This window comes from Trichoderma ghanense, assembly GCF_004382785.1.
Source record: "Trichoderma ghanense strain CCMA-1212 chromosome Unknown scaffold_14, whole genome shotgun sequence".
NCBI lineage: Eukaryota > Fungi > Ascomycota > Sordariomycetes > Hypocreales > Hypocreaceae > Trichoderma > Trichoderma ghanense.
In genome coordinates, this window is record NW_027395677.1 from 466,392 (window position 1) to 493,243 (window position 26,852).

General features: G+C 54.6%; 9 protein-coding genes across 9 annotated transcripts; 5 read left to right on the plus strand and 4 right to left on the minus strand.

Annotated features, from left to right (window-relative positions):
* Positions 1–474: 474 nt before the first annotated feature.
* On the plus strand, positions 475–5,319 carry CCMA1212_009044 (Lysophospholipase NTE1; the record flags this gene model as incomplete). Its single annotated transcript, XM_073706145.1, has 3 exons — positions 475–778; positions 835–3,746; positions 3,959–5,319. The coding sequence occupies exons 1-3, from the start codon at positions 489–491 to the stop codon at positions 5,317–5,319; spliced, it is 4,563 nt and encodes a 1,520-aa protein (XP_073555392.1). The 5' UTR covers positions 475–488.
* Positions 5,320–5,936: 617 nt separating this feature from the next.
* On the plus strand, positions 5,937–6,485 carry CCMA1212_009045 (uncharacterized protein; the record flags this gene model as incomplete). The annotated part of the gene is made up of 1 exon (XM_073706146.1): positions 5,937–6,485. One exon carries the CDS (start codon positions 5,937–5,939, stop codon positions 6,483–6,485), a length of 549 nt encoding a protein of 182 aa, XP_073555391.1.
* Positions 6,486–6,731: 246 nt separating this feature from the next.
* On the minus strand, positions 6,732–8,402 carry CCMA1212_009046 (Aromatic-L-amino-acid decarboxylase; the record flags this gene model as incomplete). Its single annotated transcript, XM_073706147.1, has 2 exons — positions 8,242–8,402; positions 6,732–8,170 (listed from the first exon to the last, which is right to left on the minus strand). The coding sequence occupies exons 1-2, from the start codon at positions 8,300–8,302 to the stop codon at positions 6,732–6,734; spliced, it is 1,500 nt and encodes a 499-aa protein (XP_073555390.1). The 5' UTR covers positions 8,303–8,402.
* Positions 8,403–9,369: 967 nt separating this feature from the next.
* On the minus strand, positions 9,370–11,626 carry CCMA1212_009047 (Transmembrane 9 superfamily member 7; the record flags this gene model as incomplete). The annotated part of the gene is made up of 2 exons (XM_073706148.1): positions 11,502–11,626; positions 9,370–11,435 (listed from the first exon to the last, which is right to left on the minus strand). The coding sequence occupies exons 1-2, from the start codon at positions 11,581–11,583 to the stop codon at positions 9,370–9,372; spliced, it is 2,148 nt and encodes a 715-aa protein (XP_073555389.1). The 5' UTR covers positions 11,584–11,626.
* A 1,419-nt stretch (positions 11,627–13,045) lies between these two features.
* On the plus strand, positions 13,046–13,804 carry CCMA1212_009048 (uncharacterized protein; the record flags this gene model as incomplete). Its single annotated transcript, XM_073706149.1, has 1 exon — positions 13,046–13,804. The coding sequence occupies one exon, from the start codon at positions 13,046–13,048 to the stop codon at positions 13,802–13,804; it is 759 nt and encodes a 252-aa protein (XP_073555394.1).
* A 3,441-nt stretch (positions 13,805–17,245) lies between these two features.
* CCMA1212_009049 (uncharacterized protein) lies at positions 17,246–18,739 on the plus strand (the record flags this gene model as incomplete). The annotated part of the gene is made up of 1 exon (XM_073706150.1): positions 17,246–18,739. The coding sequence occupies one exon, from the start codon at positions 17,246–17,248 to the stop codon at positions 18,737–18,739; it is 1,494 nt and encodes a 497-aa protein (XP_073555393.1).
* A 1,057-nt stretch (positions 18,740–19,796) lies between these two features.
* Positions 19,797–21,176, minus strand: CCMA1212_009050 (La protein; the record flags this gene model as incomplete). The annotated part of the gene is made up of 2 exons (XM_073706151.1): positions 19,797–19,896; positions 19,963–21,176. 2 exons carry the CDS (start codon positions 21,174–21,176, stop codon positions 19,797–19,799), a joined length of 1,314 nt encoding a protein of 437 aa, XP_073555480.1.
* Positions 21,177–22,520: 1,344 nt separating this feature from the next.
* Positions 22,521–24,941, plus strand: CCMA1212_009051 (Cytosolic phospholipase A2 zeta; the record flags this gene model as incomplete). Its single annotated transcript, XM_073706152.1, has 1 exon — positions 22,521–24,941. The coding sequence occupies one exon, from the start codon at positions 22,521–22,523 to the stop codon at positions 24,939–24,941; it is 2,421 nt and encodes an 806-aa protein (XP_073555481.1).
* Positions 24,942–25,346: 405 nt separating this feature from the next.
* CCMA1212_009052 (54S ribosomal protein L3) lies at positions 25,347–26,510 on the minus strand (the record flags this gene model as incomplete). The annotated part of the gene is made up of 1 exon (XM_073706153.1): positions 25,347–26,510. The coding sequence occupies one exon, from the start codon at positions 26,508–26,510 to the stop codon at positions 25,347–25,349; it is 1,164 nt and encodes a 387-aa protein (XP_073555482.1).
* Between the last annotated feature and the right edge of the window lie 342 nt (positions 26,511–26,852).

Consider the following 26,852-nt stretch of genomic DNA (forward strand, 5'->3'; position numbering starts at 1 on the left):
CTACTGTAATTGACTGTGAAGCTCTCACGAACGGTCCGGAGATCAACCTCTCACCATATATGGATATCGGGTTGCGTGGATGCCCTGAGATGAGATATTGAGGCTTGTGGAAGTGTAGATCGGCCGTTGCTACTCGAGAAAAACTCCTTGTTCATGGATATATTCACCTATTCTACAGCATTCTTATCGAAGCTTCTCTCGAGGTTGTGGTTATGTCATCTCAAATTCGGCGCGCTGCTGGGAAAAAAAAAAGCACGTGGGGTTGGTGGGGATGCTTATGCCGGCAGAAGCCCGGCTATAGAGCTAAGCTCCATGGTCAAAAACCACATGAAAATTGATCACGAGCTTCCCTCTTTTCTTTCCTCTTCTCCTCTTCATTTTCCTTACAAAGCGCTCAATCTTCTCCTCGGCGTCGCTTCGCCGCCCAACGGCTGCCATTCGTCGCTCTGCATGATGCTGGGCAATGATGTGCAGCACCATCTCCAACCATGGCATCTGACGTGTCAAATGCTGCTCGGTTGGCTGGGAGCCTCTCCCACAGCGTCTCCCACGCCATGGACTCGACGTCCAGCTCGCTCCCCGTGAGCTACGCGACGGTAGAAGCTGCCCACGCCTCGCCCGGCTGGCTAGGGCTCATTGGGTGGCTTCTCCTGGGCACCATCAACTTCACCACCACCCTCCTGTACTGGATCATCCGCACGGTGACCATCACCTTGCCAAGCGTCCTGTACACGCTCTTCTCCGCGAGCTGGACAGTGACCATGAATGCCACCACGCTGTATGCTGCCAGTCCCTTGGTTCTGCCAGGCCACTCAAGACTCACAGCCTTCCTAGCATGTTCATCGTCGTGGCCATCGTGTCGGCGGTCAGCTGGGTCGTCAGGTATCGCATCTTGAACATGTACTCGAGACTGCCCCCTGAGCCGCAGCGCAAAGAGCCCGAGATCGACTTGTTCCCTGACACCCACGAGGGTGGCATCAAGTCCGGCCTGTCCAACTACCTGGACGAGTTTCTGAGCGCGATCAAGATCTTCGGCTACCTCGAGCGATCCGTGTTTCACGAACTGACCCGGAGTATGCAGACTAGAAAGCTTATCGCCGGGGAGACCATCAACCTGGAAGAAGAAAAGGGCTTCTGCATTGTGGTCGACGGTCTGGTGGAGATCTTCGTCAAGTCGGGACGCAGTCCTCGAGCGCCTGTCATGGGCGGGTCGCGGACCGACCTCTTCGATTCTTCCTCAGACGAAGACGCCCTGCCTGGTCAGCAAAAGTATCAGCTGCTGACAGAAGTCCGCAACGGAGCGCCAATGTCGTCGCTCTTCTCCATCATGTCTTTGTTCACAGAGGATGTGAAGCTCAAGACGCACGACGAAGACTCCCCTCTTGCGGCGGGCGGAAGTCGGCATGCGCGAAGCGATTCCGTAAAGGAACCTACCGCGAACATGTCTCACGGCCCGACGTCAATGCCGAGCACGCCGCATCTGGAAGCAAACGTGGAGCGTCCAAGCGTCCGATATAGCGATACCCTCCTGTCAAACGGAACGAGCACTCCTCAGATACCGCCTATATCGCTGGACCCCGCTGCTGCCTTTCAGCCTGGCAAAGGGAGGGCAGGGCTTCACAGCAGGCAACTGTCAGCCTCGGCACACCCTGACATCATTGCAAGGGCAACAGTCGATACGACCATCGCCATCATACCGGCGAGTGCCTTTCGGAGGCTGATCAAGATCTACCCCAAGGCCACGGCACACATTGTCCATGTGATCCTTTCTCGATTCCAGAGAGTAACGCTCGCACAGGCGTTCAACTATCTCGGCTTGACAGCCGAGGTGCTCCAGACCGAGAAGGACATGGTCAAGTTTACCATGTGCCAGCTCCCCAACATTCTTCGCGGAGACGCCCTCACCAGGCTCAAGGAGAAATTCAATCGCGAGCGGGAGCGCATTGGCGAAGATCAAGAGACCAAAGGGATTGCCCTGCACAACTCGGCGGCCAACAGACGCCGTCGGTCGAGCGCGGCTCTCCGCAAAGACGTGGTCATGCAAGCGATTGCGAAGAATCGATCTGCGTCGTCCACAATCAACGCTGCCGCTTCTGCGCGCGATCTCCGCTTGGCTCGCGGTCTCAACCCTGGAGATCTCTTGGCAGGCGCGCAGCCTAATCGGGCATCCACCAAGAGCCCTTACCCGGGAAGCCTCGTCCGGTCTCCAGCATACATGGGCACAGAGGACAGCGGACCTTTCAGTCCCTTGACGCAAAAGACGTTCAACCCCTTTGACTCTGGAAGGCACGCTCGCATCTCAGCGGACCGTGACTCGGTGGACGAGGACAACCTCTTCAGGGTGTCCATACTCGAATGCGTCTTCAAGTCCCTTGGTCTAGATGCGGGCGGAAGCTCGTCGAGAGACGTTGACTCGGTCGAAGGATCCCCGAGGCTGACGGGATCTCCCAGGTTGATCTCTACAGACAGACGTGCAAGGACCCTGTACACGAGCAATGCGTTTGGATTCATCGGCCCATACGACGGCTCCATTGATGGAGAGACCGAGTCGTTGGCCTCGAATGGCCTGGCCGCCCACACTCCACCCAATGCCCATGCTTTGGCCCACGACATGATGGACGAGGTTGAAATCGTCTTCTTCCCCAAAGGGTCGGTGCTCGTGGAGCAAGGGGAGCGCAGCCCCGGTCTCTACTATGTCATAGACGGCTTCCTGGACATTGGTACCACGGTAATGGACGGTGTGCAAAACATCTTTCAAAAGTCCGGCCCGGCGTCCTTCAGCGCAGACTCACTCCGTGCAGAGCATCGGTTTGAAAGCCCCGGCTCCAAGGCTTCCAAGCATGGCACGCCGCATTCCTCGCATCGAGACCAAAACCGTCGCCGAAGCGTGGCTCTCATCAAACCGGGAGGATTGGCTGGGTACATCGGGAGCGTCTCCTCATACAGATCATTCATTGACGTGGTGGCCAAGACGGACGTGTATGTGGGATTCCTTCCGAGAGCTTCCTTGGAAAGGATCGTCGACCGCTATCCCATCATCCTCTTGACCATGGCAAAGAGGCTTACGCACATCTTGCCTCGGCTCATCCTCCACATTGACTTTGCTCTTGAATGGGTTCAGGTCAATGCCGGCCAAGTGATTTTCCATGACAATGACGAAAGCGACGCCATATACATTGTTCTCAACGGGCGTCTCCGCCTTGTCGAAGACAGGCAGGATGGCGGAGTGTCAGCGCGGGCCGAGTTTGGACAAGGCGAGAGCATCGGTGAGCTGGAGGTGCTGACGGAAGCCGCGCGTTCTGGGACCTTGCACGCTATTCGAGATACAGAGCTCGTCAAGTTTCCGCGTACTCTGTTCAACAGCCTTGCCCAGGAGCATCCCAACATCACCATCAAGATCTCCAAGATCATTGCTTCAAGGATGAGAGCAGCGGTGGACGACTCTACCAAGTACGTTGCAAAGGAAGCAGGCTCGGGAGCTGTGACCAACCAGCGCAAGTCAACCTTGAACCTCCGGACGGTGGCGATCCTGCCGGTTACCGCAGGGGTTCCCGTGGTGGAATTTGGGCACCGTCTTATGAACGCGCTCGCCCAGGTAGGGCCCCAGAACGGGGCGACCTCGCTCAACCAGTCTGGGATCTTGAGCCATCTCGGGAAGCATGCGTTTAACAAGATGGGCAAGCTCAAGCTGTCGCAATATCTCGCCGACTTGGAAGAAAAGTACGGTCTGGTGGTCTACGTGGCAGGTAAGCTCTTTCGTTCCTTTTCTCTTTTTTTGCTTCTTGGTCTTGGTCTTCCAAGATCCTCATTGCTCTTATGATGACAAACTTTCACACCGGAGACATGTTCTCTGACGGCTATGTTAACTCTAATTTTTTCCTGATTGCATAACTTCTCATCGTCACTTTGTTACAGTCACTCTTGTATGGGTTCACAGGCTAACATGAGTGGTGGAAAGATACCAATGTCAACTCGCCGTGGACGCAGACCTGCATCACGCAAGCTGACAGTATTCTGTTGGTGGGATTGGCCGAAGGCTCTCCGGCCATTGGCGAGTATGAACGGTTCATGCTTGGGATGAAGTCCACAGCACGCAAGACTCTGGTTCTGCTCCACACTGAACGATTCTCACGGCCCGGTCTCACTCGGTCGTGGCTGCGAAATCGTATGTGGATCAATGGCGGCCATTATCACATCCAGATGCCGTACAGAACAGACGCAATGCCCGTCCATCCTCCGAAGAAACTGGGACAAGCTCTCAAGGAACGCGTGCAGGTGCTACAGGCCGAGATTCAAAAGTACACCTCGAGAAATGTGCACCATACTCCGTATTACTCGCCTGACACGCCGTTCAAGGGGGATTTCCATCGCCTCGCTCGCCGTCTCTGCGGAAAGTCTATTGGACTTGTTCTAGGTGGCGGTGGTGCACGAGGCATCAGCCAGATTGGAATCATCCGAGCCATGGAAGAGGCCGGCATTCCGGTTGACATTGTCGGCGGAACCTCGATTGGAGCTTTTGTCGGTGCCCTTTACGCCCGGCACGCAGACGTCGTGCCCATGTTTGGCTTCGCAAAGAAGTTTGCAGGTCGCATGGCCAGTCTCTGGCGATTCGCCCTGGATCTGACGTATCCCTCTGCTTCCTACACGACGGGCCACGAGTTCAATCGAGGCATCTTCAAGACGTTCGGGAACACGCAGATTGAGGACTTTTGGCTCGAGTACTATTGCAACACCACCAACATCAGCAAGAGCCGGGCCGAGTTTCACACGAGCGGCTACGCGTGGCGGTACATTCGAGCCTCAATGTCGCTTGCCGGCTTGTTGCCTCCGCTGTGTGACGAAGGCAGCATGCTGCTCGACGGAGGCTACGTGGACAATCTGACGGTCTCGCACATGAAGGACTTGGGCGTAGACGTGATTTTCGCTATAGACGTCGGAGCGCTTGATGACGATACGCCGCAGACGTACGGAGACTCGTTGTCGGGCTTCTGGGCGTTCTTCAACCGGTGGAATCCGTTCTCGACACACCCAAACCCGCCGACGCTGGCGGAGATTCAAGGCAGGCTGGCGTATGTGTCGAGCGTGGATGCGCTGGAGCGAGCAAAGACAATGCCCGGGTGCATCTACATGCGGCCGCCGGTTGATGCGTACGGGACGCTCGACTTTGGCAAGTTTGACGAGATTTACAAGATGGGATACCAGTTTGGGCGCGACTTTTTCCAGAAGCTCAAGGAGGAGAACAAGCTGCCTCTGACAGAGGAGACGGAGGCGAAGAAGGCTTTGAGGAGGACAACGGCGCCTAGACGAGCCAGCATATAGACTCGAGCAGGAATAGAGAGCGTTGAATCTGAGTTGACTTGCACCTCTGCCGGGACTTTGAATGGCTGAGTTGATTCTTGTTGCCCACACTTTTTTTTTTTTCTTTTTTTTTTCCCTTTGATTCACAGCCGAAAAGTGACACGGACGGGCTATGACGAAGATGACGATCCTCGACTAACCTCGATTGTCTGGTTTAGCTCCAAGTTTCTGCGTGCTGCCGATCGCGAGAAATGCAGGGATTCGCAAATCGAGCCGCTTGTTTCTTTTTTTTTTTTTACCGGTTGGCTGCAGCTGGAGCTCGTGACCTTTGTGACATCATTTCCGGGGTCCTCCAGGGCAGCATCTCGATTTGGGGCAAGAAGAGAAAGTTTGGTTGGTTTCATTGGGTGGCAGATCGTGGAGTTGGGGGGAATGACGCGGCGAAGAAGAAGGGGCATTTTCTGGGTTATAAAGGGGAGGGGGAATAATGTGCGCTTTTGACGGACGATTGTAATTATTGTTTTAAGTTTTGAGGTGGATGATGATTCAAAGAGAGAGATTCATTATTGACTCTTGGTTGATTGTTTGAAACGCATACACACACACACACACACACACACAACTTGCATATCCAAGCCATGTCTTGTTCAACGAGACGAGACTCCTCCTACCCGAGCAGCATGTACCCAGAAGTCGGATCGAGTTACCGGTCTGGCGGCTACAGCGACAACGGCGCGGACAGATACCCCGCGAGAACAAGTCACGATAAAAACACCAATCATTCTCATAACCATCGGTATCGCGACGTCGACGTCGCACGAGACAGACACCATCGCCACGACCTTCCCCGTAACGATCCACACGCAAACAAAGACACCAACCGAAGCCATCAAAACAACAACAACAACAAAAACCCCCGACCAAGAGAAAACAAAGACAGAGAAAGGAGGAATAGCACCACCAGCGGAAGCAACAACCCCCGAATATGGGAACGCGTCCTACCCGCAGACCTGCGCCCCTCGCAGGCCGACCCCGACGAGCGCCACCGCAGACGCTCCAAGGAGAAAGAGTGCGAGGGCTTCGACTGGACGCCGGGGGTGGTTCTTGCGCTGTTGGGGGCGGCGGCGCTGTTTAACCATGAGAGGTCGCTTGTTAGGAGGCGGAAGAAGGAGTATATCGAGAAGTGAATTGATGGCTGATGATGGGTGATGATGATGATGGTGGTGGTGGTGGTGATGATTGCAAAGGCTGTGTGTATGTGGAAGTAGGAATGGGGGATTTCATGATGATTGATGATGTTATGAGGTATGATATTGTACTTTTCTGCTAGAAAAACGGGATGAATCTAATATTTTGTTTCTGTCTAACCACAACCATGATGATACTGACAAGTGTATGTGTACATGTATATATATGTGTGTTCATGATCCCAATCACTCCTTCAACTGCCTCTCAACAGTCTCAACCAACACCTCAAACAACCCCCGAACATGCTCCTCCCTCACCGCCGCCGTCCCCGTACACACCCGTATCGCAAAATGCCCATTGACAACCGTACTCGTCAGATAAAACCTGCCCCCCGCATTCACCGCCTCATACAACCTCTCCGTCCTCTTGTTCACATCCTCCTCCCCATCCCCCTTCACCCGAAACGTCACGAGCCCAAACCTCGCCCTCGTAAAGACACTAAACAGATCCCCCCTCGAAACGAGCTTCTCCTCCAGCGACTCCCCCAGCGACACCCCGTTCCGGATATGCGCCTGCAGGCCCCTGATGCCATAGCTCCGCAGCACGAACCACAGCTTCAGCGAGCGGAAGCGCCGGCCCAGAGGAATCTGCCAGTCGCGGTAGTCCGTCACCAGCTCGTTGTCGCTGTACTGGTTGCGCAGGTATGGCGGCTTGATGCTCAGCGCGGCAATGAGGTGGCCCCTGTGCCGCACCCACACGGCCGAGCAGTCAAAGGTCGTGAGCATCCACTTGTGCGGGTTGAAGTTGAACGAGTGGAACGCCGCCATCGGCTCGGCCAGCGGCTTGTTCTCGTCCAGCAGCAGCGCCGCGCCCGCGTACGCCGCGTCCACGTGCACCCACACCTCGCCCGGCTTGCCCGCCCGCGGGGCCAGCGCCGAGGCGATGCTGGCAAAGTCGTCGACGGCGCAGACATCCGTCGTGCCCAGCGTCGCCGTCAGGTAAAACGGCTCCAGGCCCTTGGCTCGGAGCTCGTCGAGCGTCTTGGCCAGCGCCTCGCCCGTCATGGAGAAGCCGTTGTCCTGCGAGACGGGCACCGTCGCGAAGCGCACGCCCAGCACCTGCGCCGCCTTCTTGGTGCTCGAGTGCGCGCCCGCGCTGCCCAGGGCAACCAGCTTGCTGCGGAGCCTCCACGTTTCTTCCTCCTTCTCCTCGCCCTCGGGCAGGTGAGCCGTTGCCTCGTTGATGTACTTGTCCCTCGCCGCGACCATGACCGTCAGGATGGCCTCGCTCGCGCTTCCGTGAATCACGCCGCCGCCGTGCGTTGGTCCGCCGCTCAGGAAGCACTCCGGCAGTCCCAGCGCCTGAGCCAACCAGTCCATCACAATCGTCTCCAGCTCCGTGACCGCGGGAGAGCAGATCCAGTTGAAGTGAGCGCCGTTGAAGGCGTTGGAGTACATCTCCGCAATGGCCGCGGGGTAGCTGCTCGAGCAGGGGAAGAAGGCCATGAATCCGGGAGACGCCCAGTGAGTGATGCCGGGCAGGATCTTGGACTGGATGTCAGACTGGATGGCCTCCCATGGCTCGCCGTCGAGGGGTGCCGAGGCGGGGAGCAGCGGCCTCAGGTAGCCGGGTTCAACAGCAGAGACGACCCGGCGCTCAGGGACGCTGTCATGGTAGTTTGCGACTGTTGGTTTTTGAAAGACTTTGTTAGCCAGCTGTATCTTGAAGAGGGGGGGGGTGAAAGAAGGGACTCACTCTCGTCAATGGCCGCCTTGGCCGCCACCCTAAACTGCTCCGTGTTCATTGGGCTCGCCATCTCTGTCTGTCTGTCTCTGTTCCCGGCTTCTTTCTCACAGAGTCCTTGCCAACTTCTTCACAGCTTCTGTCTGATAACGCCCAGAACACTGAGAAAACTAGAAGCGATTCCCATCAACTTTTAAACCATCAACATCCACTGGATCCCCACAGACGAATCTCTCGTCAGTTCTTTGCCTCCCCACACCGTCAGAAAACAGGCAAGGCGGCACAGAATAAGCAGTCCATGTGGAGAAGCCACTCGGGATTCCTCGCCTTCTCATTAGCGCTGGCTGCTCTTCTCTTCCACTCTTGGGCCCGGCAGCGCTTCCAGGACCGGAACCTGGCCATCCTTCATCGGGGCAATAAAGCTCGGGTTCTGCAGCGGAATGAGTGGAACCCCCCGTTTATTCCACGCTGCAGAGAAGCGTTGCCTCAGATCTCTGGCTTGGACTTCCGATTCCGATCAACCTCACTCTGTCGATAGGATAGTCAAACCGTGAGAGAGCTGCAAGATCTTGCAGAGGGTGGTGGCCAACTCGCATTCTTCTGCAGGGAATCAAATGTCAAATGTGTCTTCCTGACCACGCCCTTTGATGACATGCCGTCTTTTGGTGACACCAACGGTTCGTTCATCGCATTCAAGCGACCCCCCCCAGCTTGTCAGATGCCATTTGCAATTCCCGTCACACATGCCAAAGATCCCATTGATGGCGCTCGTATTCTTGGCCGCAAGTTGGCGGCGTGATGAGGAGCGGCATCCAAATGTTGATGGCAGCAGAATAATCTAGTCACACGGCATGACACAAATTAGTCGCCAAGAAAACGAGTTTCACTCTCATTGAATATGCCTGTGACATATGCGCTGACTTGGGCACCAGTTACGTGTAAGTTCACTGCATCTCATGCAACGCGACATGCCCTGAGAAAAGTCGATAAGAATGCAGGTAATCTCAAAGGTCAAAGAATAATCATCAATAGTAGAAGCTTGCCGTACTTGGGCATATGCATCAGAACTCGCTAGATCATCTATCAGTCAACTTTGATTGCACTGATTGTGTCGTCCTCTTGTCAGCACGTCTTCCATGTTCACATCGAGGAAAGCGATACATACCTATATATCCTCCGCACAAAGGCGTATGCGCTCAAGAATCCAATGGTGCCCGTCAACAGCCCATACACACAGCACGCCAGAAAACTATACGCAAAGAAGAGCATGCTGCTCACGAAGCCGCTGATGTGCAGCTTGAAGAAATAGTACCACAGCGAATAGAGAAACACCCAAAACGCGCTTCCGCCCCCGACAAAAAAGGACTGCCACCACCAGTGGTAGTTTTCCGCGCAGAGCTGGGCATAGATGGTCACAATGGTCACTTCGGAAATGGTCAACATGAGAATGGCGAGTACCACTGCTAGGAAGCCAAAGACGTAGTAGTAGCTGCTCTTGTCCTGCCAGATCGACTGGAAAACGAACAGCAGCTCGATGAAGATGACGGCAAACGGGATCAAGCCCGCCAAAAGCACTGCCTGGATCGACTTGCTATACCACGCCTGCCGAGGCACCTGTCGAGGGATCGCCGTCGTCTTGGTGGGATGCTCCCACGCACCGGCCTTGTGGAAGCCGTAGTGAGACCCTGCATACACGAGCGGCACCTGCACGCAGAGCCAGAGAACAAGAATGGCCACCAGTGTCCCAAAGGGTATCGCCGTGCTTGACGCCTGGGCCCATACAAAGAGGTTGAGGATGAAGACAAGCCCAAACGTGAGGCCGGGAAAGAGCAAGGCTGTAACAAGTGCATTTGCGCGATGGTCAGCTCCGTCGAAGCTCTTGAAGACGCGAGCGGAAAAGTAGCCAGAGAAGAGTCCCGCGAAGATGAACAGGCCCACCCCGACACTGATGAAGCCGCCGCGGAAGCTGGGATTCAACACTCCCAATGCACCAAGCGAGACCAGTCCAATGGCCATGAAAAACAGCTGCATCCCAGACCCAACGAGGGGCGCCAGAAGGGTTCCAAGCCTCGGCTTTCGAAACACGTCGCCGTGGAGCAGCTTCCAGCCTGTGGCCTCTTCCAATGCCTCGCCCTCATCGGACAAATCCTCCTCGCCATTCTTGTCGTCCGTCCCTTGACTTAGCAAGCCCGAAGATTGTTCGCTCTTGGGCTTGGCCACTCTCTTGCCCCTGGCTTTCCCGGCTTCCGCCGATGCACCCTTGTTGATGTCGCTATGGATAGTCCTCGCGAGGATAATCATGACAATGCCCGTCAGGAGCCCACAAATGATGAGCGAGTTTATGATGGCCATCCAGTGAATGCGTGTGCCTTCCTCCTGGTTCACAAAGTAGAGATCCCAACGATGACCCCATTCGATGCTCTCGTCTTCGCGGAAGTAGACCGAGTACGTGTACGGAATCGTCAGAGAGCCAGGGCTACTGTCGTCGTCTTCCACTTCTTCAGGATGGTATGACAAGCCGTCATATTTCAACGACGCATCGGCCGTCCTGTTGGGGGCAATGTACAACTCAAAGGGCTGGTCAACATTCTGAATGTCCACAGGGCATCCCGCACTGTCCTTTTTGTTCCCGTTTCCAATACTCTTGGGATAGACTTCGAACCCCACAACCACCTTTTCCCCACGATCGCCAGCCCGGCCTGGTGCTCTGCGGTACCGGATGACGATAGTATGGTGGTTGTTGAGGTAGTAATGAAGCTTTCCAGTCTTTGCTGAGGCCTCTGTATATCCCAACTTGAAGCCGGCGGCGTAATACTTGCGCGTCTTGTCGGCAGTGACGAAGCTGGTTGCGCCAGGCAGGTTGTCCACGATCCACTCCGCCACATATCCATCCCGGATCAGCTCTCTTGTCCAACGCACATCGCCACGTGATAATTCCTTGTTGCAGAGCAATGTACACGGTGTGTCTTTGGCCATGGCGAGCTCCATGTCTGATGTGACAATTCGATCACCGCGCAGCACCTCTCCCAGATTCAAGGGTACGCTCTGGCCGCTCAGTAAGCCGCCCCCGGCCTTGTGGTTTCCCGTCGGGGAGCAGGTGAATGGCAAGTTGTTGTAGGCATACTGCAGCTGCGTGTTGTCCGAGTAGACCTTGTTAACCATTAGAGGCACCAGCTCGCCATCCTTGTAGGTCTTGACTGACCAGCCTGCGACAGGATACGTTAGCGGCCCGTTGAGTAGCTGCCCGTCAACAAGTCATGTGGTGGCTATACCAGGAATGTAAAAGGCCGTCGACGAAGATGCTAGCAAGAGGAGGAACAGGCCGCGGAGGCCAGTCTTTTGTGTGCCAATCATGCTGATGCGCCGTGCAGAGCTCTGTTGGTCCCTCGCTCTCCTCCTGGCATCACCATCCAGACATGTGAATTGTGCTCAGCGCCAGCTCTCCCTTTGTTTTTACCCGTATTCAATTCGGACGCTCGACTCGCCACGGTGGTTGCGCAACGGACCAAGGTCGGTGAGGCGAGTTGGTGCTTGGAGATACAGCAACGTTATCGTACTCTGCGCTCTGCGATACGCGACGGGGATAGGAAGGTCTAAGAGGATGCAGGACTGGAAATGCAGATGACGGTTTCTAACGCTGGGTGCAATCGAATTTGTGCAATCGAAGTGGAGTAATGCTATTCTGAAAGCGTCGGCGTCTTTATCGTCGAGTGCCGTCGTCGTGAAAGAGGCAACCGGCCAGATGGAAGAAGTGACTGAAGTCTGGACACCTTCAAGTCATGACCGGGGCTTCTAATCAATCTACAGCACTACCGACAAGCTGTTAAGGGAGGAACGGATTCAGGACAGCACCTGCATCCCCGATCGACAAGGATGGTTACCCGTTCTTTTGCCGATCGCGATCGCCCTGGATCTGGCCCATAGCAGTCGAGGCAGGCAGAGCCCCACGTGCTTCAGGATGATAAGGGATGGATGCTTTGATGACTTCAAATATGAAGCCTTCGAGATTCGAGCAGACTCCTAAAAAGGCAGTAGACAGAGAGAGACCTGTGCCTGGATTGTCTGTCCTCAATTATATGAGCTCCTTTCTATGTGTGCACCGATTGTCTGTACTCCCTCTCCTCCGCCTGCTACTTATATCATCTCGGACGGCTTCTGTGCCCGGTTCATATAACAAGACCACCGCTGAAACACATCGAATATAATTTGATAGATACCATAGGGATGATGGATCAACGGCACTGATCGTTCGCTCATCTCCCAGTCCGGCAATACAAGGTGAAACTTTCGTCCTCATCTGGCAGTACATCTTTATCAATACATTTGCCCATGTCAGCCCGCCTTTCCTAAAGTGGCATTACATCGAATCTTACATCGGTGAACCGCCGGATCTACTCATCTATCGATGAAGAACAGACTCCTTCTATCCAGGGATCACTCGCAAAATGGAACGACTCGCCCATTGTCTAATATCTGATTGGTCGGTTGCTGCGGAATAATAATCCTTGAATTGGTATCTTGAAAAGATTGTAACATGATAGTGGTCTTTTGGCTTGTTGCAGGCTGAAATGGACAGTCAGACCATGCCACCTTCATGAGCCGTGAGAACAAGATGGCGGAAGCGGAGAGCGGGTTGGCGGAGTTCACTCTTAACATAGAGAGTGTATATATATCTCTCGTCCTGCCGGTTATAGTTGGCGACTCGACATCTCTTACATCGCGGACTGTCACCACGCCGAGTCTCAAGTTCAGTCTTGAAACAAGAGCAAAGTAGACGGCAGCAATGTTATCAAACATATCACCACCCACTGCCAACATGCACCTCATCCTCACAGGGGCAACAGGCCTCGTCGGCTCCGGCGTCCTAGACGCCATGATCAAAGACCCCAGCATCACCAAAATATCCATCCTCAGCCGCCGCCCAGTTCCCATGGCCAACGACGCCAAAGATCCACGAATCAACGTCATCATCCATAAGAACTTTGAGCAATACGACTCAGCCATACTAGAACAACTCAAAGATGCCAATGGCTGCGTCTGGGCTCTCGGCATCACTCAATCCAAGGTCCCCAAGGACGAATACGTCAAAATCACGAAGGACTATGCCCTCGCGGCCGCACGCGCATTCTCCTCGCTCTCAACCTCGGAAGACCAGCCTTTCCGCTTCGTCTATGTTTCTGGCGAGGGCGCGACACAAGAGCCAGGCCATTTCACTGCGGCTTTTGCCAGGATCAAGGGAGAAACCGAAGTTGCGCTCGCAGAGATGAGCAATCAGCTTCGCACCATGCGAACATACTCGGTCCGGCTCGGCGGCGTGGATGCTTCTCAACATGATGCTATAAACAAGTATGTCCCGGACCCGGATGCGCTGTATAGGGTCATGGGGAGCGTCCTTTATCCGGTTATTAGGACGCTCATGCCGTTGGGTTTGGCGCCTACAGACATTGCCGGCGATTGTCTCGTGAAGATGGCAACGGGGAATTTGGACGATAAGCTGGAAGGGCCGGGTGCTGTCAAGAACGGACTGTCGTGGACTCTGAGCAACAAGGCCATGCGAAGGGTAGCGGTGAGGTAATTCGGAACAGTGAAGTATGATAGTCGAGAGATTTATGATGTGTTCTTGGAGAAGATGCGGGTTATGTGTCGTCGTGTTTCGATGGCATGACGTTGTATCACAGTATTTTCTAGACAATCTCTTAATTCACTTGATTCAGCCTCACAAACAAAGAAATGGAGTGCTGACTCGGTACTCATCGATGATTTGTCGCGTGAAGATCAACATCTTTCGGCTATGATCCCCGGCTACAACTGTATCATAGATGGAGTATATAATGTCAGGCTGAGGCCGTTGAGCAGACGAAAAGTGGCTACGCATGGTAAACGCGTAATCGCTTAAAACCGTTGCATCAAGCCCTATGATACGCCAAGTCGATGAATCATCGCAGTGCTGGGAACAGCTGGGAACAGCTGAACGGCGCGCAAAGTGGCGTTGCCGTTTGAGTATGTGGATTGGCGATCACTTGGATTAAGCTTGTCGTACATGGACTATCTGTGGATATGGTATTGCATGCAGTGTGCGATTGCATGTGATCTCAAGGGAAGACACTGTATATAAACTCGATAGAACTTCGCAGAACCTACAATATCATGCTGAGAAATAATAATCGATTCGCACCATATGTGTATTAGAGAATCCAAGTCCTACAAGAGGGGAAATGGCGTCAACTGCAAACAACTGAACCAAGAGAGAGAGACATACTGGTTAAGCGTCGGTCTTCATTTGATGGCCTGGCGTCTCTGGCCATTCCTCCCTCCTTTCCCCCTTTCCATCATCAGCGCTTCTGCCCCTGGCTCGGGCACGTATTTCCAATTTACCAAGTCAGCAGAGGAATTCCATTGGGCGCTTCTAAAAGAGGATTCTGTAGCATCAGCCGAGTCACGAAGCAGAAAAAATCAAATGAAAAAGACACTGTGAAGCTGGGGCAAAGAGTAGATTGATGCACTAGGTCGTTTACGGAGATCGTCTGTCAAATCGTGCAGCTGGCTGGGGCGGAAAAACGGGGAACAGGGGCGTCTGTTGCTTTAGACTTTGAGGTTGTTCTCCTGGGGTCGACGATACGGACCGTTGACGGCTGTTGCAGTCCTTCAGCAAGGTATCCAGCTACCGATGCCTTGGGGGGTGGCTAAAGAGAAGGAGAACGCAGAGCGGGCGCTAGAAAGCTGCAAAGCGTTTGAATGTACCGCGACCTGTATTTACAGTATTTGCTTCGGCTCGTCTCCCAAGGTGTGAACTGCACTTGTTTAAGGTAGTGGAGATGTTGAAGTAGTGGCTCAACTAGCCAAAAGTTTGCCCTAGGCCATGGCTTTTGCACGTCCCGTGAGTGTGAGATGGCTGGCATGAATGGGGAGACGTTAGGATATGAAAGGCGATATCGGAAAATACATTGTGGTGATTGTCTCGTCGCTTGAAAGAAGTAATAGCCGTCGCCTCTCCCACAGAGACGCAGGACGTGCCAGGCAGTCGGTCGTAGTCGGGTGTTGCATCTCGTTGACTTCATGTAAACGTCGCTTCCCCCACTGGACACGTGTGAGATGCGCTGCAGACCAGCAGAGAAATCCTCATTGGATGGTTATTAGTTGATCCCTCCAATGTATCGCGAGTTTAGCCCAACCACTAACCTTCTATCCCATCCATCCGCCTTCCAGGCACACCGGATGGCCTGAGCCAAACAAAGGATGACCACTCCGTCTTCTGCCGCTGCGAAAGCCGTTCGACCAGCGCAGGCGAAGACTCCTTCCTACCACGCATCCATCGTCAATTAAAATTGTGGGCTTGATTCATTCTGGCAAACCTCCGATCCAGCACCGAATCCACCATCGTGGGCGCCCACCTGATGGGCCTGGGTTAAAAAAAAAAAAAAAAAAAAAAGTTGCCAAAGGGTCCAGACCGAGCCAGAACGTCGTCTAAGGCGGCAGCCATCCACACGACTCAAGGGTCCCGGCACGAGCTTTGTTCTTTTCGGGTTGTTCTTTCAACTCGTGCGCTGGCGCCACAACAGGGGCTCTCTCGACGGGGATTCGTGCGTATAATACTTTCCTTTCCTTCGCGATACTCTTGCTGGACCGTAGTTGTATTGTGCGGATGAAATTTTGGACCCTCGCAATGTCTCCATTCAACGTGCTTTAGCACCTGGAATTGGGAGTCGAGGCCATGGGGCAGACCCGGGGAAGACCGAACCGATGGGGCTGTTTTGCTTGTCGAAGAATCAACTGCAGGTTGTGAGATCTCGTGGAGAGTTGCTTTTCACTGACCAACAAGGACACAAACTCACCGGCACTGGGTCTGTGTGCGGCAAATGCGCCGAACTGCTGATTTTAAGGAGAAGGTTGAAGCTGAGAGGAAGAGATCTCGAGATTGTCCTCAATTTGCAGGCACTGCTTTGATAGAGCGATAACGCAAAAGTGGAAGCCGCGATGTTGCACAGCATGCCGTTCCACGAGGCGATGCTTGTACCGCCACAGGGCACGATACCCGCCAGCTCCAGTTGAGCGCGCCCCAATGCTGGTGCCCACGATGTAGCCATCAAGTACTCCGTACTGCCAGTGACTCCGCTCGCTTGTTCTCGGAAACCACAGATTTTGAACTCTTCAACCTCTTCCATCTTCAACCTACAATCCTGACTCCACGTCTCCTCCAACCCTCACGACATCCTCCCTTCACCCACACAAAGAGCCTCTCGCCAATTTTGCTCCGTGATCATCGCTCAGCGCACGAGTACCTGCGCCGGAACTATGGAGCCATCCATTAACGAGCCCCACGCGGAATGGCGGCACTGACTTGACAGTGCGTCTGGTCTTCCTACTGGCTACTACAACCCAATGATTGCCACACTCCCCATTCTCGCAGCTTCTTCGCACGCCCCAAGCATCTCCCTCAGGGACCTCCGTTTCCAATGCCATTGCCGCAAGTACCGGTACGGCCGCCCTCGAGCTCCTTTCCACTTGTCTGCTGGGTAGCAACCCCTCCATCCATCCCACGAAGCTCATGATGACCAGGTGGTCATGGCGACAACAAGCCCAGTTGACTCAGCTTTAAGGGCGTGGCCCTCCCCCGACTCAAGCCCCCTCCGGGTTCGACTTCATCCCGTTCTTGCAGCTTGCTATCTGATTGCTCTTTTCATCCCACTGCCGTCGTCTGTTGCTTTGCTGTTTTGTTGCCCGTGTTTATCTGCTTGTTTGCTCTCCTTATCATACCTAATACGACCTGGACACTCGGATAATTGGCCGTCCAACTAATACGCCACACCACAAAGACTGCATCTCCGGTCAGAGAGCCACTCTCCCATCAACCTTCAGTCTTCCAAAAACACTTCGCAACGATATAACCTGTATACACTTGTCATCACGTCCTGTGTACTCGATCCCGAGTAATCCGTCGAAGCCAGAGATCTCCTCATCTCCCTGCACACACGGCCGCGCAAAAGAATCCTTGCACCGCCATCTTTGTACCCAAAACATGTCGGCCTCATCCCAGGGAACGACTCGCCCTTTCAAAGGGTCCAAGAGCGGCTCTGTTCAGAATCCCGCCATGGAGGTCAAGATCGACCAGCATTTCAACACAAAGGTCTATACCTCTGGCTCAACCATCGCCGGCCATGTTGCAGTCCACGTGTCAAAGGACACTGCATTCAGCAGCTTGGACATCGTCTTTGTGGGCATCTCTGCCACTCGACTTGACTTTGTCCAGCAGTACCCTTCACACTCCTTCAGGCCCTTCTTGAAGATCCGCATGCCAATTCAAGAGTCGGACTTGCCCGGAGACCGAATATTTCGGGCCGGATGCGAGTACAAGATCCCGTTTCATTTTGTCGTCCCCCATCAGCTCACCATTGGGGCCTGCAATCACGCCTGCTTGTCACAAAACGTCCGGGAGCGACACTTACGACTTCCCCCTAGCCTGGGCGCTTGGGCGGCTGATGATCAAGCCCCAGATATGACGCAGATTGAGTACGCAATCAACGCCAAGGCTATCCAGCATGGAAGCGGAGCTGTCACAAAGGTGTTGGAGGCCCACCACATCCTCAAGGTGCTTCCGGCGCTTCCTGAGGATGCGCCACTCGATATCACCTTCCGGGACGAGTGGTATAAGCTATCCAAGACCAAGACTATCCGGAAGAGCTTATTCTCGAGCAAGACGGGTCAGTTCACTGCAAGTGCCATTCAGCCCAATGCTGTTATGCTCTCGGCGGATGGCCACAAATCCTCCATGACGAGGGTCCGTATCAACTTGGAGTACGCTCCGTCGTCCGCTGAGACGGCTCCTCCCAAGATCAACTCTGTCACAGGCAAACTCGTTTCGACCACATTCTTCAGCGCTGTACCGGTGGATCATCTGCCGAACCTAGGCAGCCGGACGAACTGCGAGAGCACCCCCTGCTTGAACTATACAACTACCCACTCGCTATTCACTCTCCCGGTGGAATCCGTGTCATGGATGCAGCAAGAAGCGTCATCGCGTTCTCGGCGCGATTCGGGCTACTCGAGCACTGTGGTGGACGGAGATGCCTCCGAGACAGATTCGTCCGAGAGGCGAAGACGGCAAAGCAGCAAAGGAAAGGGATCTAAAAACCCCAAACTTTCTATGGTCAAGCACACCACCGATATCGAGATTCCGTTTACGGTGACCAACACCAACAAGAAGCTGTTCCTACCCAGCTTCCATTCCTGTTTGATTTCTCGATCTTACACGCTGCAACTGAGTCTGTCTGTCGGGCCGACAAACACGGCCATCTCTTTGGCTGTGCCTCTGCAGATTGGCGTGGAGACAGTGTACGAGCCCCAGGGCCACGAGCTTCCCAGTTTTGAGAGCGCCCTCGCTCAGGCTGAAGAAGAAGAGGCGGACGCTTACTTGCAGCCTCGCGTGATTCATATCCCGGTGTCTAGGCCGCAGGAGGATAATGTGCTGCCAGGATACAGCGAATTGAGCCGGAGGACCATTGGCGTTGCATGAAGGCATGCTGCCAGTATATACTTGTCGTTCCTTGCCGTTTCTTTCATTTGTTTTCATTTCTGATGGGATAAATTTTGTTAGCATGGAGTTCAGGAGATTGGCCATCTATCAAAGAATAACTTCCGCCATTCAGTGATACCTACAGGTAGTTTAACTCAGTTCACACTACGGCAAGGCTTGTTTCTCATTCCTTTTTCAGGATTATAGTGTCACTAAGACACATAATCAATATCAGAAGTCGTTCATCTTGGTGGCAGCAAGTCCATGGCGGCTATATCTGACCAACCATTCAAACATGCTCCTACATCATCCCTTTCCAATATCGCCATCCCCCATGCAGCAAATTTACGCATGGCCTCCAGCCTCATCCCTTGTTACTATCACAAACTGTAGGTAGGTTACTTCCGACTCGTAACCACTGGACATCAAAGCCGTCCACTTGCGGGTGGAAGAAACAACATGAAACGTACTTCAGCCCTGCCCAGTTTACTGAGGAGGGGAAAGGCACATGGGGCATGCGGGCAAGAAAGCATACGCATCCCTGAGGAGGTGGAAAAATCCAATGGTGCCCGTTTTTTTGGGGGAGGGGGGGGGAGTATAGTGATTGACCCAGCGATTGTCTCCCGCCTTACAGTGCCGGTATGCAAGAAAACCAGACCTAGAAACCCCCAACGTCATGTGCAAAATGACCAACGGCACCAGAATGAAAGAGACATCATGAGCTTCATCATATTTGTTTCCAGCTGCTAATATAAGAACAACCTGAACTTGAAGCGCAGCTCCCTGTCGGTCAGAAATGGAATTATTCCCATGTAATCGACCCATGTTATGTATGTATGATACCACGAAATCAGATAGCAAGATTCGCCGAAAAAATTGTTCCATCAACCGCAAGATGAGCGGGCATAGACCGAACCGAAGCCAGGTGCATTCCAGCACCTTGAGGAATTGGCTCGCCCGTATATGATTAGATGCCTCAGGTGAGGGCCGCCTCAGATCCTTGAGCGGAGGCGACGAAGAAATGCATTGTGAGCCCCATTCGCCTTCGGGGCTTTCTTCACTCGTCCTTGGTGTCGACCTTCTTCGCAGCAGGGGCCGCAGACTCCTCCTCCTCCCGGGGTCTCTTCAGGTTGGTTGCGGCAGCATCCACACGTTTCCTAGTTACCACGTTAGTTTGACCATCCAACAAGCAATTGATCCTATATCGAGCAGGGAATGCTTACTCCTGTCGGTTAGAGTCGCGGTCACGGCCGCCCCGTCCTCGACCACCGCGGCCCCGTCCACCACGGCCACCACGGCCTCCGCCGCGGCCTCCCTTGAAGCCGCTCTTCTGGTCCTGTTCGCGTCGCTTCTTCCAGTCGTCCTGGTCTCCAGAGGCGCCGCTGCGCAGATTCCTCTTGCCGTAGTCCTTGCCCTCGTAGAACTTCTTCTGGGATGTTCCGTTGGGCGCCAGCTTTCCTTGCTTAATCAGCTCGCTCTTCTCCTCGCAGTAGTCGCGCTTGGACATGATCTTGAGGTCGTGATCCTTCCACTTGGGGGCGGGGTCCAGGGCAAGGAACTTCTTGGCCGTCTCCTCGTCGGCGAATGTGACGAAGACGGAGCCCTTGAAGAGGCCCTCGTTGGTGCGGCGAAGCTTCAGCCCACTGACCTCACCAAACTGGGCAAAGAACTTCTCCAGCTCAAACTGGGTATCGGGCTGCTCGTCACCAAAGCCCTTGGCGTAGACAGTGGCAGCCTCGGCCTTGGCCTTGGAGGTCGTCATGGGCTTGTAGGGCACCTTGCGCTTCACCACCTCCTTGCCTTCCTCTCCAGACACCTCGAGGAATTTGCTTTCCCTAAGAGCGGCAACAACGGCACTGTAAGGCTGGAAGCAGCGCATGCGCTTGAAGGAGTGGATCGTTGCAATCGCCATGGGCTTGTTCTCTGATCCTCCGCACGTCTCCCACATGAACTTGTCCTGGGGGAAGTTCCAGTCGCCAAAGTAGAACTCGACCTGTTTCATTGCCCGGTCAGTATATACTTGAGAGGTGTGGGCTATGGGTATCCCTACCTGCTTCCTGATCTCCTCGGGGTCGTCAGTCACTTGTCGGACAGAGGGATCGAACTTGCGGTTGCTCTGCAGGTTCGCGCGGTCAATCTTGGCCGTGGTCTTGAGGATGTTGGCGCCATCCTTCTTTTCGGGCTCGCCAGCCTCCTTGGTCTCTCCAGTCTCCTTGGCCCCCTCGATCTCCTTGGCCTCTTCAGCCTCCCTGGTCTCTTCGGTCTCCTTAGCCTCTTCAGCCTCCTTGGTCTCTTCGGTCTCCTTAGCCTCCGTAGTGTCGATGGACGCGGTGGCCTCCATGTTCTCAGGTGCCTCGGGGTGCTCAACCGCCGCCTCCTTCAACTCGACGGGAGCCACAGGCTCGGTGGCGTTCTGGACAGCCTCTGCTTCGCTCATTTTGATTTTTTTGGGGGTTCGAAGGAATTGATCTGATTTTCTTATGTATATGCGAGGGATTGGCAGTCAGAAAGACTATCGTGGCTCGTAATTGCGAATAGGTAGAAGCCCTGCAGCGTGTGAGTAATTCTGGCAGCTCTGGAAAGGCAGCCGCAGCTCAAGCGATGCAATGCCGCCTGCGAATAGCGAGCTGCAATGCCGCTGGAGTCGCCTGAAGCTTACCTGTTAGTTCAATTCGTGTGTCGCCTTTTTGGGTATAAGGACGACTGATGGAGACAGAGAAGTGGATGATTGAACCCCGAGATTGATGATAAAAAGCAGAGGTTGGAGGTGCAGCAATTCCGTCGCGACTGGAAAAAAAAAAAGATATTTGGGGCGCAAAAAATCTATGCGAGATCTGCTGGGGTCCCACTCAAAGACGGCAACCCCACCACCCTGCCTGGACAAGCGCGCACCCACTTGGAGGTACCTGCTGGTGACTCGGAATCAGCCGCTATCACAATATGCTTTGCTGCTGCTTTGGCGATATTGCTCTATCTGATGGCTGTGATTGGGAGTACTCGTCAAGTACTCTCTGGTGCGCATGGCCAGCGGTTCGTGGCAGCTACAGGCAATGTGACGGTGGACCCGGCGGTTATACAAGGTACAGTATACATGAAATTCGACCTGAAGCCTCTGAAGCTGCAGAGATACTGGATGGTAATCTATGAAAATGAGGAATAAAGAAATTCAAAGCTTCTAGAACAGAGTTGAGTTGTTTTGTCAGTGACATGAAAATAAGTCGATGTATTTGTGTCTGTCACTGCCTACCTTATCCCTCGTTCCAATAACAAGAGAAGAGTCATTCATCCCTGGCACCTATACATAGGCAGACTTGCTCTCAGATATCCCTGAGTCATCCTTCACATGGGCTTCATCCGACGAACAATCATATGCTGAACAGCATCTCATTCATCCTTTGTCTTGCATTGTGTGATTAAGATGCAGCCTGGAACGCCCGTGTAAGCTCCCACATGCTAGGCTGCTACGCCTTGGTGGGGTGTTGCGCCTGCAGCTGCCGAGGTACCTGGCTAACCGCAGCATTGACGTAACGACTACGCCAACAAAGGCCAGTTGGAATGGTCTCATCAGGCCAAAAAGTCGCAATTAACCATAAATCCTGTAAACCACTTATTTCGCTGCTCCATTTGCCGCCATGACCTGCAGGAAGTGAAATCTCGCAGCAGATCATTCTCAACCTTGCTTCTACCTCAATCTCAAGACTAATGTCGTCCCTCCTTTGACCAGCAAGCCCGCTCATGTGAGCTGAGGCTCAAAACCCACAACAAAACATCACACGCCATCATGAGATATCCCGTGAAATTGCCGCGGCCCTTGATAACTCTCAGGTCGTGCCTGGGAGCTTCGCGGCGCCCTCCAGCCTCAGCTGCCCGACTAGGCCGCAGCTTCTTCACACAGTCGAAACGTCAAAGGAGACAGCAGCCAACAAGCTTGCCAGCTACAGTCCTTGCCCTGGGCCTCTTCACGTGGTGGTTGTATCCAACAGAAGACTTTGCCCGCCTGTCCGAAAGCCAAAAGGCCAAGAGGAGGAGAGAAGAGGAAGAGGGGGAAGAGGATGAGGATCACGACGATCAGGAGTCCTACAGGCTGGTGACTGAGAAATCAGACGACGGCGCATGGGCGTACTTTGCGCGGCAGTTCGAGTTCCTCTCTTCGGCGGCTGAGCTGGAATGGGCTGCTCTGTCAGATCGGCTGGTCGATGCCATTATCCCGGAGTGGTGGAAGAATATACCCATTTATGTGAGGAAGCTCCAGCGAGAGCTATCGGCGTCTCCAGGATCGCTAGCGGAAGAGATATGGCAAGAGGCTCATGACCCTGTGATCAACCCCGAAATCCAATACTCTGCTGCTGTTCGAGTCTCAACGGAACTGTGCGACGAAGAGAAGGAGTTCCTTTCGAGGCGGAAACTCGTCACCAGGGCGGCATTAGCGAACTATCTAGGGCTGGATGAGCAGGCTATTCACCCTGATGATGTGCCAACGATTGCCATGTGCGGGTCGGGAGGAGGCATGCGAGCTCTGATAGCAGGGACTGGATCGATGTACGCGACAGACGAGGATGGGCTCTTCGACTGCGTCACTTATACCGCTGGCGTCAGCGGGACTTGCTGGCTTCAGATGCTTTACCTCTCCTCCTTTGCGAGAGGAAGCGTCAGCGCTCTTATACAGCACTTGAAAGCAAGGGCATCTACGCACATAGCCTATCCACCGGTGGCCTTTCAATCCCTCACCTCACTACCGACAAGCAAATTCTTATTGAGTGGACTGGTCGAAAAGCTCAAGGGAGATCCCCATGCCGACTTTGGACTCGTCGATATTTACGGCCTTCTGCTGGGCGCCAGATATCTGATCCCTAGGGGCGAACTGGGCGTTGACGCAAGAGACTTTAAGCTGTCGAACCAGCGCCAGTATCTACGACGTGGACAACGGCCGCTGCCCATATACACAGTTGTGCGCCATGAAATCCCGGCCGAAGGGGCCCAGGATTCTAGCGATACCACGGTGACCACGGTGGAAGAGATGAGGAAAGAACCCTACTTCCAGTGGTTCGAACTCACCCCGTACGAGTTCTTTTGCGAGGAATTCTCGGCGGGAATTCCGACATGGGCTCTCGGTAGACGTTTTTCTAATGGGCACGACGTATCGGATCATGGATTTCACCTGCCAGAGATTAGGACCCCCCTTCTCATGGGAATCTTTGGAAGCGCGTTCTGCGCGACACTCAGCCACTACTATCGCGAGATTAGACCACTTATTAGAACGATTACCGGCTTTCAGACGATAGACGACCTAGTGTCAGGCAGAAACGAGGATTTGAGCAAAGTACACCCTATAGACCCTGCCATTATCCCCAACTTTGCATATCAAATGTACAGCAAGCTGCCCAGCACCACGCCGAGGAGTATCCTGGAAGGGGAGTACATCCAGCTCATGGACGCGGGCATGTCGAACAACTTGCCCATCTATCCACTGCTGCGGCCGGGCCGGAACGTGGACATTCTCATTGCCTTTGATGCCTCGGCCGACATCAAGACGGACAACTGGCTTTCTGTCGCGGATGGCTACGCGCGGCAACGAGGCATAAAGGGATGGCCGGTGGGCATCGGATGGCCAAAGGACGAGGCACCCGAGCAGGCAAGAAAAGAGCTGGAAGAAGCCCAGGCCGCAACAGCAGCCGAGGCGGAGCGAAAAGTGGAAGAAGCCCGGGCCGAGCAGGAAGAGCGCCGCAAAGCCGCTTCAGACGACCAGAAGAAGCTCGACGTCGAATCCAAGTTCTCGCCGGGCAGCGAAAAGGCAGGGGAGCTCGGGTACTGCTCGGTATGGATCGGGACGACGGAGGAGCGGTCCACAGACTCGCCGCCCATGACGAAGCCCATCACGGACGACACCTCGTGGAAGCTGATGGAGCCCGACGCGGGCCTCGCCGTCATCTACCTCCCGCTCCTCTCCAACGAAAAGGTGCCCGGCATCTCGCCCGGCACCACGGACTTCCTGAGCACGTGGAATTTTGTGTATACCCCTGAGCAGATAGACAGCGTCGTTCAGCTTGCGCGCGCGAATTACGACGAGGGCAAGGACCAGATCAGGGCTACCGTGCGGGCTGTGTACGAGCGCAAGAAGCAGTTGCGGGAGCAGGGAGAGGCGAAGCGTCGGGTGGACCAGGGGGAGGCGGCTCTGCTTCATCATGGCGATCAGTTTAGCTAGGCCAGTAGCCGACGACGACGGAAAGGGATCGAGGGAATAGAGAAAAAAAAAAAAATACTCGTGTTTTTAGCCTGTATATCATGTTGTACATATCATATCCTGTACATTTCGACTTGTTTTCTTCCGACGATAAGGAAAAGTTTGTCCGAGGTTACTTTTTACAATTGTGTTTTGTATTATACAGTGGAGGGCGACGTTTCTCTAACCCAAACATACATGCTCCGTTACATCCCGTCTTGCAAGAACCCGATCATCGCTCCGTTGCCCTTTTTTGCTTTTTGCTTTTTTTCTTCTTCTTGCTTCTTCATTCACTTCGTACATGTGTATACACCTATATACCTGAGATTCGGCCCCAAGTCCCATGAAGTTTGGGAATATCATCACCACCGTAGTCAACTCAGCGCTTTAGATGATTTCGCCGATATCAATGTGCGGCGCCGTCCATGGCTTGGCGCCCTGCTCCATCATGTCACTGGGCACCCGCACCTTGTTCCCCGGGCTATACAGGTACCACGCCTTGAGCGACGCCATGGACGCCTTCCGCCGGGCGACGTCGAGGCTGGCGCCGGCGCCCTCGCCCAGCTTCTCCTTGCCGCTGTAGATGCCGACGACGTAGACGGGCGTGCGGGACAGCCGGCCCGTCTCGCTCTCGAGGCGCGCGATGGGGGGCTCGAAGCCCTCGCGGGCGCACAGCATGGCCAGCTCGCGGGTGGGCAGCTTGAACTGGAAGAGTTTTGAGGGGTCGAGCTCGCGGGACAGGATGTGCGACTTGACGAACGCCTTGGCCTCGTCGCGGCCGCAGTGGGTGTAGATGGCGCCGATGACGGCCTGGACGACGGAGCCAAAGGCCTCGCTCTGGAGGGCGTTGTACTCTAGCCTCTCGGGGTCGGAGCTGCTGACCTGGTCACCGAAGTCGCTGTCCAAAACGACGCGGCTGCTCAGTCCTCGCCTCCAGGCCTTGCCCTTGGCGGCCTCGGAGCGAATGTACCCCCAGCGCGTGTTCACCACATGGCCCTCGCCGGCCTTCCACTGCAGCAATCCCGGGTCGACTTCCTCTCCCGGTGCGGCGGCCGCCTCGACGCCCCATCTCCTGGCGATCTGCTGCAGCGACTCGTCGCCGGCGTAGGCCCTCAGCGCCTCGTACAGGATGGCCATGGGCAGGCGGGGCCACTTGCAGACGAGGTACTCGTAGACGTGGAAGTTGATGATTGTGCTCCCCAGGTAGGCCAGGTTCGCATTGTTGAAGTTTGGGTTGGCGTCCGCGGACGGCGTCACCAGGGCCCTGGCGAGGGTCTGCAGCGGGATCTTCTTCGAGAGGGAGAGGCGGGCGTGGAGGGCGGCGAGCTTTGCCGATTGGGGGGCCCGGTCGAATGAGGGAGCCGGGAGGGGAGGAGGAGGAGGAGAGGCGGAAGAAGAAGAGTCGAGGGTGGAGGAGTCGCTCGCGGGGACGGACGAGGTCGATTGGCATCTGATGGCGAGGCAGAGAGGCGTTCTAGCGGCTGGGATGCCGGCGCCGCGGCGGGCCTGGAGCAATTGGCCGCTCCATCGTGAGGGTCGTATTCTCTTCATGTGGGAGGTTGATGTTGAAGTATAAGAACAGAAAAAAGAAAAGAAGAAAAAATCCCCCTCTAAGCCGGTGCCCCTCAGCCCTCTCTGTGATACGACCCGCAAAGAGCGTTCAAAGAAAGCAGGCAAAACGGGTGGACTTTGGAAAGAATCGCAGCTGAGGCGAGGGAATCAGACAATGTCGCTGCCCCGGAACTGCCTCGTCGAAGAAGAAGCCAAACAATCGTTGCGTCGATTAATGCTCCCCAAGGGAAAAAAAGTCGAGTGAGCCGTTGCCCACCTGCTTTTTCGCAAACTTGCGACCTTGGCGCCCACTTGCGGGCGGAATTACTTCGGCCCGGCCAT